The sequence below is a fragment of the Dipodomys merriami genome, unplaced genomic scaffold (genome assembly GCF_024711535.1).
Source record: "Dipodomys merriami isolate MVZ:Mamm:240054 unplaced genomic scaffold, mDipMer1.0.p SCAF_33, whole genome shotgun sequence".
Classification (NCBI taxonomy): Eukaryota; Metazoa; Chordata; class Mammalia; order Rodentia; family Heteromyidae; genus Dipodomys; species Dipodomys merriami.
The window spans coordinates 5,401,166-5,413,785 of record NW_027204826.1 but is presented as its reverse complement, the minus strand read 5'-3'; the positions used below and the strand labels follow the sequence as shown (position 1 = coordinate 5,413,785).

At 55.0% G+C, this 12,620-nt stretch overlaps 1 protein-coding gene across 12 annotated transcripts in view; it reads right to left on the bottom strand.

Moving 5' to 3' along the window:
- Positions 1-4,518, bottom strand: part of Tle3 (TLE family member 3, transcriptional corepressor) — a 39,045-nt gene extending 34,527 nt beyond the window's left edge. For all 12 annotated transcript variants that reach the window (XM_070042990.1, XM_070042994.1, XM_070042993.1 and 9 more), the window contains exons 1-4: positions 3,471-4,518; positions 2,849-2,949; positions 2,585-2,648; positions 1,949-1,993 (exon numbers count right to left, since the gene is read on the bottom strand). In XM_070042990.1, coding sequence (XP_069899091.1) covers positions 1,949-1,993; positions 2,585-2,648; positions 2,849-2,949; positions 3,471-3,494 — 234 coding nt within the window. In that variant the 5' untranslated portion in view covers positions 3,495-4,518. The remainder of the gene's footprint in view (positions 1-1,948; positions 1,994-2,584; positions 2,649-2,848; positions 2,950-3,470) is intronic.
- Between the last annotated feature and the right edge of the window lie 8,102 nt (positions 4,519-12,620).

Genomic DNA, 12,620 nt, shown 5'->3' with positions numbered 1-12,620 from the left:
CAAACCACCCTGCCAACCGTGCTAGGACGTTTAACCCATCTGAGAGTGCGGAACATAGGCCAGCCGGCTGAGGTAGCTTCCTTCTGAGGCCAAGAGCGATCCACACCCCCAGACTTGAAGGACCCCGCCCACACAGACCTCAACATGCAAAGACATATTACACCTTCATTACAAAGCTCTTAGAATAACTGCTGCTATAAATTTTAAACCTGGGTGCAATTATCCTCTCTAAACACACCCAAGATACTAAGCAGGGGCAGGGAGAGGAGGAAGTGGCAACCTTGCGTAACACCCCAAGGTTCCTAAAACACGTGGGACACCCACCCCCCCCCTCAGGTTTCATCACCGATATTTCTCCCTGTGGCTAGTCAAACCTGGCCAGTTCTGTCCAGCATGAGGCCAAAACTACCTCCATCTAATATTCTCCCAGGAGAAACTTTACATCCAAAGCAATATCTATTTATTATTCCTGGGGACAGGAACAGTAGAACCATGGCCGCCCTCCTGTGCCTTCCTAGAGAACTAATCAGCCGGAAAGTCACAAGCTGGCTTCCCAATAAACTCAGGCCCCTTTCTGGCTATCCTTCACCCAACAGCCAATGGCCAAGGCGCCTCCCCCCCCCCCCCCCCCGCATCCCAGAGGGACACAAAAACTACAGATTCAAAAAGGCTCTGTCCAAAGTCACTGGAGCAAGCAGTTTCTCCTTCCCTGGGCAGAGGGGAAGGTGCGGTGCGGCAGGGACGGACACCTGCCCTCCTCACCAGCCACAGGTCCCCTTCTTCCCCCCCCCCCACTTTAAAAAGCAAAACTTAAACCTTGTAAATGACTTGTTAATTTAGAGCAGAAAATCCATTCAAGTCACGGTCACCAAAGGCTAGAATGAGTCAACAGCCTTCTGAGATTTCAAGAACACCAATTGTTAAAAAGAACAGCCAGCCTGTGCCATTTATCCGTGCCAAGTCACCGCTAATCATGGCCAAGCCAAATTATAGGCAGCCTCTCCTCAGAACACAAATACACAAACAGGCCTCTCCCACAGCCTAGCCCGGCACTGGACTGGTTACTGATAGGCACCCAGATAAAGGGTGTTTGTATTTGCTCGGTTTGAGGTAGACTGTTATTACAAGAGTGACAATGGGAGGGAGTTTACATATCCATCAGAGCGCACCACACTAGCTAGCTAAACTGGTTTGACTTCAGGATTTCAAAGCTGAGCTCAATCCCAGCCAGCTCAGCCTCCAAGGCTTCCTTGGCTAAGCTGTCCCCAGGCCAGGCCAGGCCAGGCCAGGCCAGGGAGCTTCAGCTTCCTTCTGTGAAATGGGGACACCACGACCTTCAATTAGGAAGAGATGAGAAAGCTGTCTCCTATGTACAAAGTGACACTGGCTAGCTACCCTCCACTCTGGCTTCTTATGTTATTAAGCCGTTAGTGACTTCATTCCCTTACATTTCGACAGCTCAGCCTGGCTTTTAAGTTCCTCCGAGTTTAATCTTATCAAGGCAGGACATCATATTTTTGCAGAGAGAGAGAGAAAAGCAGTGAAAGACAGGCAGAGACAGAAACACTGAGAGATTGAGAGGCAGAGACAGAGAGACACCAAGTCAAAGACAGGGAGAGAGACCCCTCCAGCATTTCCTCTTGAGAATTTTACATTAGCACAGATGAAAGCAGCCTGCCACTCTAGATTCTAGTTTGTAAAGCAGATCCTGAGGTACAACTTTCTCTTTTGATCTTTTATCTGCCACCAAGATCCAAGACCAGGACTGAACTCCACAAGCTCAAAACCTCCACAGTCCTAGCAACCAGCAAAACCTCAGCACCTGCGTGCTTCAAGGACTGGAACCATTTGGGCCCTCAAGCAGCAGGAGAAACAGAAGGATGGGGGGAAGGAGGGAAACATAGAGCATCCCCTGGGAAATGCATTCCTTAAAGAGAAAAGCACTTACCTGTTTGTGCATTTCAATATTCAAGCCGTAGGACATCTCATAATACTAAAAGCAAAAAAAAAAAAAAAGAGCCATAAACACACACAGATATCCACTCGGTTTTTCAAAATCTGTTTTTTTTTTCTTTCTTTCTGGAGAAGTTTTTGGACCAATTATAGTTTTATGATATTGAAGTTTCAGGTCAACCCCTGAGAGGTTTAAGGTTGAGTGAAATCTCAACCCCTTAGGGAGGAGAGGAAAAAGCTCAGGGCTTTCAGAAGGCCCTAGTACTGACTGGTCAGACACCCTGGGGGGAGGAGGACGCCTCATCCCTGCTGGCTAGATCCCAGGCAGAGAAAAGTTTCCCAACATTGTCCCAGGAGGTCCAGGAGCTCATCATTCCCTGCCTACAGGTCCTGCCCACCACCCCAGCCACAGTAAAGCCGGCTGCTTCCCCACCCCCACCTCCTACCCCCAAATCTGCAAAACACAAATGACAGGCCCACGAGGTAGAGCGGAGAGGCCTTGGGCAGCCTGGATGCGGGTGCCGGGGATGGAGAAGGGAAGCGGGCTGAGGGTGCCCCACTGGCCCAGCTGCCCTGTGGCCAAGTCCCAAGGACCCGCACCCTGCCCATCCTGCCCTCCGGGCCTCCTCACCATCACGTAATGGCGCTGCATCTCCGTCTTCTCGTTGGCCAGCTTGTCGTACTCCACTTTGAGGCTGTGAGGGCAAGAGGAGGCCCGCTCAGGCCTGATGCCCGCACAGCAAGGGGCCCGTCCCCTCCCCAGGGGGACCTCGTTATCCCAAGACCAGGGGGGATTTTAAACAACTTCCCTCAGGCCGGGCTACAGGAGATGAGGAGGCTTCTCCACCTAGGATACTGCGCTTGGCAGGGACTGGGGACACCCCCCGCCCCTCACCTGTGATACTGAGCTTGCAGGAACTGGAACTCGTCTTTGATCCGGTCACAAGACTCGGCCACCGTGAATTTAAATCCGGGCTGCCCGGGTTGATGGGGAGCCTGGAGCCCGGGGGAGCAGACAAGAGAGGGCCGGGGTATTAGACGCACTCCTCGGCCCGAGCCCCCCGGAAATGCCACCCCGCAGCCCCGACCCCTTCCCGGCAAGTTTCTCCTACCCTCCACGGGTCCTCCCGACCCCCCTGACCCCGCCGCGGCCAGGGCTCCAGTTCCCAAGCCGGAGGGGGCGGGGAGGCTCGGGAGAGGGGGGCGCACCTCCCCTCCCACACCCCGCCGCAAAGGCCGCCCCAACCCCTCGGGCGCAACTACCCCGGCTCTCCACGGCGCCCCCCGAGCCGCCCCTTTGTGTGTGCGCGCGCACTGCGCACACGTATACACACGCACACGTATACACACGCGCGCGCGCCCAGGCACACAACCACGCACCCAAGTACACACACGAGCACACACACCAACAACTACACGCACACGAACGCGCGGCGCCCGTACAGGCACGGAGCAGCCGGAGGAGCGGGGCCGCGGCGCACAGCCCGGCCGGGCTCACCCCACTGTGCGGTGCTTACCGGATGTCGGCCTTGCGGATACATGGCAGGGAGGGGTCGCGGTTCCGAGGGCGGGGAGGCGCCGGGAGCCCGCGCCGGGGAGGCGCGGGGGAGCGGGGAGCCGAGCCCGAGCGGGGGCCGGCCGGGGAACCGGGAGCTCGGCCCCGGCCCCCCCAGCCCGCTCTCACTGGGAAATCCCACAGCCGGGCGCCCGCCCCAAGTGCAGACAAAGAGCCGCGGAACGGGCGGCAAAGTCGCCGGCTGGCGCCGAGGCCCGCGGCAGGCGCGGGCTTTGTGCTCCTAGGGCTCGGCGGGCTGCGGCCGGCCGCCCTTCCCCGGCTGCGTGGACGGCGTCAGGGCCCTGGGCTGCGCGGACATCGTGGGCTCTCCGATGAGTCCGGTGCGGGGTCCGAGGCCGCTCAGGGCGCGGAGCTCTCCAAGACCACCCCGGGCATCCGGGGCGCGCGGGTCCGACCCCAGAGGCGGCGGGGGCCGGGGCCGGGTGGCCGGAGAAGGAAGCGGACCGGCTCTGGGGCGGCGGCGGCGCGGAGCCGCAGGGGAGCGGGGGTGAGGCCCAAAGCCCGGCGAGGACGCCCCGACACCCCTCTTCCCTCGAAGACGAGCGCCTGCGGTTCCGGCCGCCGCCAGCCCTTCTTCCCAGGGCCGGGGAGCAACTCTGGGCTCAGCGGGTGCAAATCCACCACCCGGGCATCCTAACTCCAAGCGGGCCCGGGAGGCCTCGGCCAACGGGGATCTTCGCTGCTCCCGGCTCGAGTGCCGCGTCCCCGGCGAGGGACGCCCGAAGCCACCGCCGCGGCTGCCTCGGAGCGAGCAGGGCTTGGAGACCGCGGGCGGGGAAAGAGACGCAGCCGAGACCCGGAGCTCTGTGGCTTCTTCCTTCCTTCTTCCTTCCCTTCGGCCCGGCACTCTTCTAAACGCGGCCCGACGAGCCCCCAGCACACACACCAGAGAGGGGGGTGGGGGGGGGAAAGTGGCCTGGACTTGCGGATACCACACACAGACAGGCGCGGGGGACGAGCACGAGGTCCGAACTGCCGCGAGAGCAGTTCCAAATAGGGACTAAAAAGTAACAAAATAATGTGGCAGCTTCTCCTGGAGCCGGCCAATGGGAGCTCGAGGATCCCACGTGGGGCCGCGAGAGACGGCCGGGGATTGGATGCTGCCGGGCGCGACGTCACAATGCCCTCTTGTGTCTAAAACTATGCATGAAAAGTAGCAATCAGGCCCTACCCGCTGGTGACTTTCGCAGGGGAGTGAAAAACAGCGCTCCTCAGATCAGGAATTAACCGAAAGACATATAATAAATAGATATATATTATAGGCCTGGACTGCTAGAGGTTTGTGTTTTTTTTTTGTTTCCTCCCCTCTACTTTTTTTCCCACGATCTGCTAGCAAATAATTATTTGGCGGGAGGCAGAAAGAGAAGACAGAGGAATAACAACAAAAGAAAAAGAAGAAAAAAAAAAAGACAAGCTGTACAATCCTCAAAACCTGTGGCTGGTAGTAATGTATCAGTTTGTTGTGCCGTGCAGGCGAACCGTTCTCCCTCTAATCTCATTAGGTCTGCAAAGCGGCCCAATTAGGTACTATAAAACAAACAGAATCACTTTGTCACTTTGTTTTCACTTCAGAAGATTTAGGACCGATAAAATGGTGGTTCCTCAAAGTTGCCTCCCACCTTGCTCCGAACTGGGGGTGGGGGGTCCCTTTCTTCGCCCCTTCCCTGCCCCCCTCTTCTAGCCCCCAGCTCTGCTCCTTTGTTCATTCGCCTTTCTTCACCGAAAGCCAAGTAAACAGCGGCTGCCTGAGAGGGGAAGCTGAGGTCTGGCTGGGCGGGCAGCACAGATGGAGGCCCGGCTGCCCGCCCGCCCAGGCTCCGAACACCGCCGGCCCTCACTCGGGGCTCCTTCCCCGTCGGTGACCGCGACGTCCCGGCCGCAGCCCGGCCGGAAGGGCTCCTGGCTGCGCTCCTGGCCCGAGGGACTGGAGAGCAGAACGGGGTCAGGGCCTAGCCGACCGCGACCCGGGAGCTCAGAGTTCCGACAGGGTTTACTGGGCCGGCCCCAGGCTGCCGCAGCCCCACGCGGGCCGCCCGTCTCCGCGGATGCTTCAGGCCCCCGCGTGCACCCCGTGGGTCCCCTGCGCGGGCGCACTGGCCCCCCCTGACCCCGGGGCCCGTTTGCCCACAGCGGACAGCGCGGTTCCCGGGCGACCCGGGTCAGATCAGGACACCGACGGCAGGGATCAGGGGTCCCCGGCCCTCCCCGTCCCCTCCCCGGCCCGCGCGCGCCCCTAGGCGGCGGCCAGTGCGCGCACGCGGCCGCGCGCCCGGCGATCTGCATTCTCTCCCCCCCCCACGCCCCCATTAGGAGCCCGAGGTTCGCGTTTGCATCTTAATGAGGAGCCGGAGCTCGGAGGCCCGAGCGCGGGGAGCGGCGCGGGAGGCCCCGCTCCGGCCGCCGACCCTGCTCCCCTTTTTGTTTACTCCCCCCAAATAAAAACATAAATCGTGTGCGGCGCGCACGGTAAAAGGGAAGGTGGGGGGAGGGTTAGGGAAAAGCCCAGCTCGACAGATGCGAGCATCTGGCCTCGGCATTCATTAGACACAAAATGGCTCCTCTCCGGAGCTTCCTTGTCCCCGCCCCCTTCACCGCCCTCCCCTGACGTCACGGGCGGGCGCACCCGCATCCCAGACGCCCCGCCCCCTTCTCCCCATGGCCCCCACGTGGGAAACGCGGGCCACGCCCATCAGCAAGCCCACAGGACCAATCACAGGTAAGAAGAAGAGCTACTCGCTACTGATTGGCGAAGGGGCCGGGAGCTGTCAGTCCTGGGCCAGAGCTGTCAGTCAAAACCACGCGGGATGGGGGAGCGCTGACAAATGCCGCGGCTTCAGAGCCTCCCGCTTGCAAATAGTGCTTGGAATGGCTGCTTAATTAGCTTTGAATGGCTTTTCCTTCCAGCTCAAACAATCTGTCACTACCATGTGGTAGAAAGGAGCCGTGCATAAAAAAGTAAGCAGAGGCTAAATATCAATTTGATTTTGTGTATCAAAGGAATATTTTATTTTTCTCCCTAGTAATGAAACGTATCAATTTAAATAATAAAAGGTAAAAACACACACAAACCCGAGCGGGGTGTGGGGGGGGAATTAAAAGAAAGAAAAAGTGAAGAAAAAGAGAAAGATGAAAAACTAAAAAAAAAAAAAAAAAGAAGAAGAAGAAGAAAAAGAGAAGACGAAAAGAAAGGAAAAGAAAACCCAAACTCCACCGCATCCCGACTCCTTCGCAAGCCCGAAAATAGGTAAATTCTCCGGATCACTTTCTGGAGGGAGTCTGAAGACTCTCCCCCCCCCTCCCCCGGCCCGCTTGAGCCCCGCTTTCGGTGTTTTGTGGTCCTCGTGGGGCCTGGCTGCAGTGCAGGGGAGGAGTGGGGTGAGAACGGGCCCCCGACGGGATCTCTTTGAAGCTGCTAATCAAAGTGAGGGGGGGGAGGACGGGAAGACCCCTTAAACTGGGGTCCCACAGCAGGTCTCGATTTGGGAGCCGAGGGGAGAGAGAGCGGGTGTGCGTTTCGTCCAGATTTATTAAACACAATGCCTTCAAGATGCTGGGGACTGGGCGGCCCCGGCCTCCCTCCCTCCTTCCCCTCCCCTTTCCCCCCCTCCCTCCCCGGCTCCGTGGCTCCTCGGGGATGCCTTGGGTCCTGCCCCTCTTCCCCTCCTCCTTCGAGGCCCCGATTGCGGGGCACCGGGGATCCCCACGATCCCGACGACCCCATATCCAGTTCACTCAGCCCTGGAGCTCCGAGCCCCCCCCCACCATCCCCACCTCCTGGGCCAGGCTCGGTGCCCTCCCCGCCCGGGGAGGGGGGGTAGGAGGGGGGGAGGCCTGGATGGTGGCCCGTGTTATAACCCAGTAGAAAAGGCCGGGCCGGGCGAGCTCTGAGCTTGGGCAGTGAGGTCAGAACCGGAATCCAGAGCAACCGGCTCTGCTGCCAACCCTTCGCTGCCAACCTTCACACGCAGCTTTGCGCCCCGCACCGGGCGGGCTGTCTGCGGGGACGTTTGCGAAAGCAGTCCTTCATTCCCAGCCCCGCAAGCCAGCATGCATTCACCCATTCACTCATTCATTCATGCATTTCCCCAGCCCTCCCTCTTGTTGGGGCGGGGGGAATCCCCCTCCCCTATCCGAGGGGCGAAGGGAGGAACCAAGCCAGCACCTCTTTAACTCCAAGCGGGCCTGAGCCAACCCCCACCCCTATGCCAGCCCACAAATTAAGAAAAACAAGGAGGAGGAGAAGAAGGAAAAAAAAAAGTATTTCTTTTATGCTTCCAGAAAGAGGAAAAGAAAAATTTGAAAAACATGGTCCACAACACCCTGTCCAAAGCGCTTGACAATTATTTTAAAAGGAGGAGGGGAGAGAGGAGAGAGGAGAGGAGAGAAAGAGTTCAAACGTCTCTGTCTCCAGTTCTAATTGGAAACGTTTCAACTGTTTATGTTACAAGAAGTGTCAGGGTCATTTGCTACCGGAGAGCTGACTTTTCATTGGCTGCTTAATTGAGTACCTCGGAGTCCACCCCACGTGGGAGAGGAATTCCTGGCACATTAAAAAAAAAAGTCACCAGGGTGAGACAGAAAGTATGGACTGGATTTCCAGAATGGAGGTTCCCCCCCAAATCCCTCATTTGGGGGTTCAGGATGATGAGGGAGCAGCTTCTGCCAAGAGCCAACCCTCTGTATTCTTTTTTAAAAAAATAAATAAATGGCAGGCGGTTTAGGTGAGTGTATGTTTATCTCCCTTTTCTTGAGAATTAAAGGGTCTAGCCTCTGGTCAGCCACCAGGCTGTGGCTAGCTATTTGAGGAACTGACCAATGCAGTGTCTTGGGTGGGGTGTAAACCTTAAACCTCCTTCTTCCTTGACTTTGATTCCCCCCACCACCCAAAGCCTCTTGCTGGAACTGCCCAAACCCTGAAGAGGAAAGAAGAAATTTTCGTCACCAGCCTCACTCCCCACCTCCCTCTGGTTGGTTCTATCAAGGTTTCTCTGATTTGGAGGTTTTTGTCTTCATCCCTGGAATGATTTTGCCCCATCCTCCATCCACCCCTCATCCCAGTCCTTCCTTTACTATTCTTCATTGTATGGAGCACCCTCAAGGGGGATTTGTATTTGTTTAACAAACTTTCCTAGTGTTCAGAACACTTGGTGGACACAAATCAAACACGTTTCATCTTTTCCCAAAGAACAAAGTGGGCGCCATTAATGTCCTGACCATTTTACCAAAGAGGACTCACATTGATCGGATGACTTGCTCAAGGCCAGTTCAGCTTGAGATGAATTAAACAGAGTCCATTGAGCTGCAGAGTACACACACACACACACACACACACACACACACACACACACACACACACACACACACACACACACACACACACACACACACACACACACACACACACACACTGTCTCAGTGGACTTGGCTTTCCTGGTAATGTGGACAGGGATGCAGGATGAACCTCCAGAATCTAAAAAGCCCTCAAGGGCCACAAAGGGAACTCTTCTGGAGCTACACTGGGGGCCACTTCATTTCAGGGAAGGAGGCCAGGCTCTTGGAGGTAGGAAGACTTCCTAGGTCTCCCAACCCCTCCCAACACTCTGCCTGGCCCCAGCCACAGGAACTTGAGGTATCTTCTTACTCAGTCTCATCTGTGATGCCCAGAAAGCCACTGGCCCACCTCAGAGGATTGTTCTGAGGTCCCTAGAGACAGTGCGTGTATGTGCTGAGTATAAAGTGGCCCCTTTAAGTGATCAATAACAGCTATCACAGCGATAGTGATGATGATGATGGCAGTGATGATGGTGGTTATGGATGGTGATGATGATGATGATGATGATGATGGTGTGGTCATAGAGCCAGCTGAAGAATGGCCTCTTCCCAAGTTGTCTGAGTGCCTGGAGAGACACAAGGCCTCTTTCCAGCTCTAGCAGCCATAAACCAAGTGATCACCCCAAACTTACTCTCTGCATCTCTATCCAAGCCCAGATGGAGTTACCCAGCCTCAATGAGACTTCCAGGGTCATTGGTGCCTTCTCTCTGTCCTTCTCTGTAGTGCCCATTCCTTCCTCTGGTCCTTAGGAGACCTGGGGGTGGGGAGGGAGAGTCTGGGAAGCAGCCTGCAGCATCCCATCCTGGGTGTGGCTGGGAGGAGAGGAGAGAAGAGAGCTTCCAGCCCACCATCCAGCTAGGACACCCCAGAGGCCCGGAGACATTCTATTTGCCTGGTGACCCAACAGGTAGAGGAAAGCACTCCCTCTCTGGCAGCCAGAATACCTGTGATGATTTACAAGGATACCCTGGTGGTGTTCCCCCTCCCTTGCTTTGGGGGTGCCAAGTGTTTGTTTACCTGCCAGTAGCAGGCACAGGAGATAGAAGGTATTCTCTTGATGCCCCTCCAAAGTCAGGCAGAATAACAGGCCAGATTCCAAGGTGCCCCTAGCTGAACTGTATTGACAATGGCCGGGGGTTTCCACGCCTCCTGCTGGAACCCGGTAAATATTTATCGAAGTGATTGGGCTTCCTAATTAAGAGATTTGCCCCTGCTTCTTTCTTTCTTTTGTAAGGATTCAAAGCGGAGGCTTAGGAGATTAAGAAATAGTTTGCTAGTATTAATACATCCAACTTCAAGAGGCTGAAAACCTTCACTACACAAAAGAATTAGCCAGGCCAGGCTGGTGGGGTGGGGGGCTGAGCTGGGAGTGGTCAACCTGGAGCCCAGGGTATTGGGGTGAGCAGGGCTGGCCTTGTCTGCCTAGTTATTTGATGGTGAGTCTGTGTTGTCATGATAGAAATGAGAAGAGGAAGGTAGTTGCTGGGTAGCCTAAGCTTCTCACTACCAAATCTGCTCTCAGCTTCCTACCTTCCTATTAAATGAATTTATAGATGGGGCTCTCTCTCTCTCATACACACATACATACACTCACACAGCCAGAGTTTGATTGTTTTTCAGTTGTGTTCAACATATCAGTGCTTGTCAGCTGAGGTTTACTTTGCCCCCCCCCCCACGGGGGCACGGGATTGGGCAATATTTGTAGACGTTTCTGGTTGTTACAATTCAGAAATAAGGTACTGCAGTGGGTTATAGTCAGAAGCACCTCTAACAGTCCTGCATTGCCCAGAGGAGCCCTGCAACAGATGTATCTGCCCCCAAATACAATCTGAGGAATGCCCACACCATGTATCACCTCATCTCACCTTAACAATTCCAGAGTGCAGGGCCTGGCAGCATATCCTAGCTACTCAGGAGGCTGAGATCTGAGAATCATAGTTCAAAGCCAGCCCAGGCAGGAAAGCACATGTGATTCTTATCTCCTACCAAAATGCCATAAGTGGAGCCTGTGGCTCAAATGGTGGTAGAGCACTAGCCTTGAGTGACAATGCTAAGGGACAGCACCCAGGCCCTGAGTTCAAGCCCCAGTATTGGCATGCACACGCACACACACACCTGCACATATACACATGCACACGCACACTCTACACCACATACCGGTGGGTAATTCTCTAGGTCCTATTACCAATGAATCAACTGAAACACAAAAAGCAATCACAGGTGGAGAAGGAGCAGGATACTGGCCCCAGAACCCTTGGCCCCCAAAGCTCATTCTTTCCTCTGTTCTCAATGGCCCTCCTAGGATCCTTGTATGCCCAGAGTTCTAGCCATTTTACTCTAAATCATCAACTTCATAGTAAAATCTCTGTGTAGAGGGCTGCTTCTAGACAACTTGGGTCCCCTTGGATTCCTACATGTGGGGACAACAGGTCTGGGCCCACCAGGGTCTGAGTTACCCAAGGGAGAGGCTGGAGCAACGAAGGCCTCATTCTGAGGTTACGTGGGAGGTGACTGTGGAGAAAGTTGAGTGAGGAGTGGTAAGAGAGAGGGGCCTGGTAGGCAGCTCTTTTTTGTCGCCCTGATTCGGATTAGAAGGAGACTGGGGCTCTGCACTGGGGCAGGGATGTAGGGTGCCCAGCCAGAGAGTGATGTAGACTTGGAAGGTTTAGCTTCTGTAAACCCCAAGGATGAGGGGACAAAGAAATGGAGGAAGAAAAGGTGTCTGAGGGCTTCTGTTTTGTAAGCAGGTGGGACATAGGACTAATGGATGATGATAGATTTTGATACTGGAGCAAGATTGCAAAAAAAAAAAAAAAAAGGAAAAATTCATATAGGAAACATGGAGGCCAGGTTTATTATTGACAACTGGTCTACCCATAAAACCTATGGAGACAGGAGCAGGGTGTAACAACTAAACATGTCTTCCCTCTGTGTGTGTGTGTGTGTGTGTGTGTGTGTGTGTGTTTACTTGGGGGCCAGAAGTGGGGCTTGAACTCAGGGCCTCATGTTCCACTTAGCTTTCCACTCAAGGCCAGCACTCTACCACTTGAGCAAGCAAATCTCCGCTTCAGATTCTTTTGGTGGTTAAATTGGAAATTAGAATCTCCACTAAGTTTTCTGCCCAGACTGGCTTTGAACACTGTGATGCTCGTTTCTCAGCCTCCTGAGTAGCTAGGATGATAGGTGTGAGTCACTAGCATCAGACTGCACAAACCAGTCAGACTTTTAACTCAGTGTAAAAATAGCCAAAGAAGCAGGGCACTGGTGGATCATGCCTGTCATCCTAGCTACTCAGGAGACTGAGATCTGAGGAACATGCTTTGAAGCCAGCATGGAACAGGAAAGTCCATGAGACTTATGTCCAATGAACCACCGGAAAACCAGAAGTAGAGCTGTGGCTCAATGTGGTAGGGCACTAGCCTTGAGCATAAAAGCTCAGGGACAGTTCCTGGGCCCCTGAGTTGGAGCCCTATGATTTTGGGGGAGGGGGGTGGGGGGAGGGGGAGGAATAGGCAGAGGGGGCTGGGAAGATTTCTCAAAGAAGATACCAAAATGGCCATAAAAGCATGTAAATAAGGTGTTTGCCCTCAGTCACAGCTGCAGAGAGGCTCTGCCTCTACCCACAGGGAGAAAGGCTATGGGAAAAAAACAGTAAGGAAAGTTGGTGAAGATGTGGAGAAAATGGAGGGGAGGGCCCTCCACCCCCAACCGCTGGTGGAGATGTGAGAGAACAGGGTAGGTCCTCAAAAGTGGTAAAAA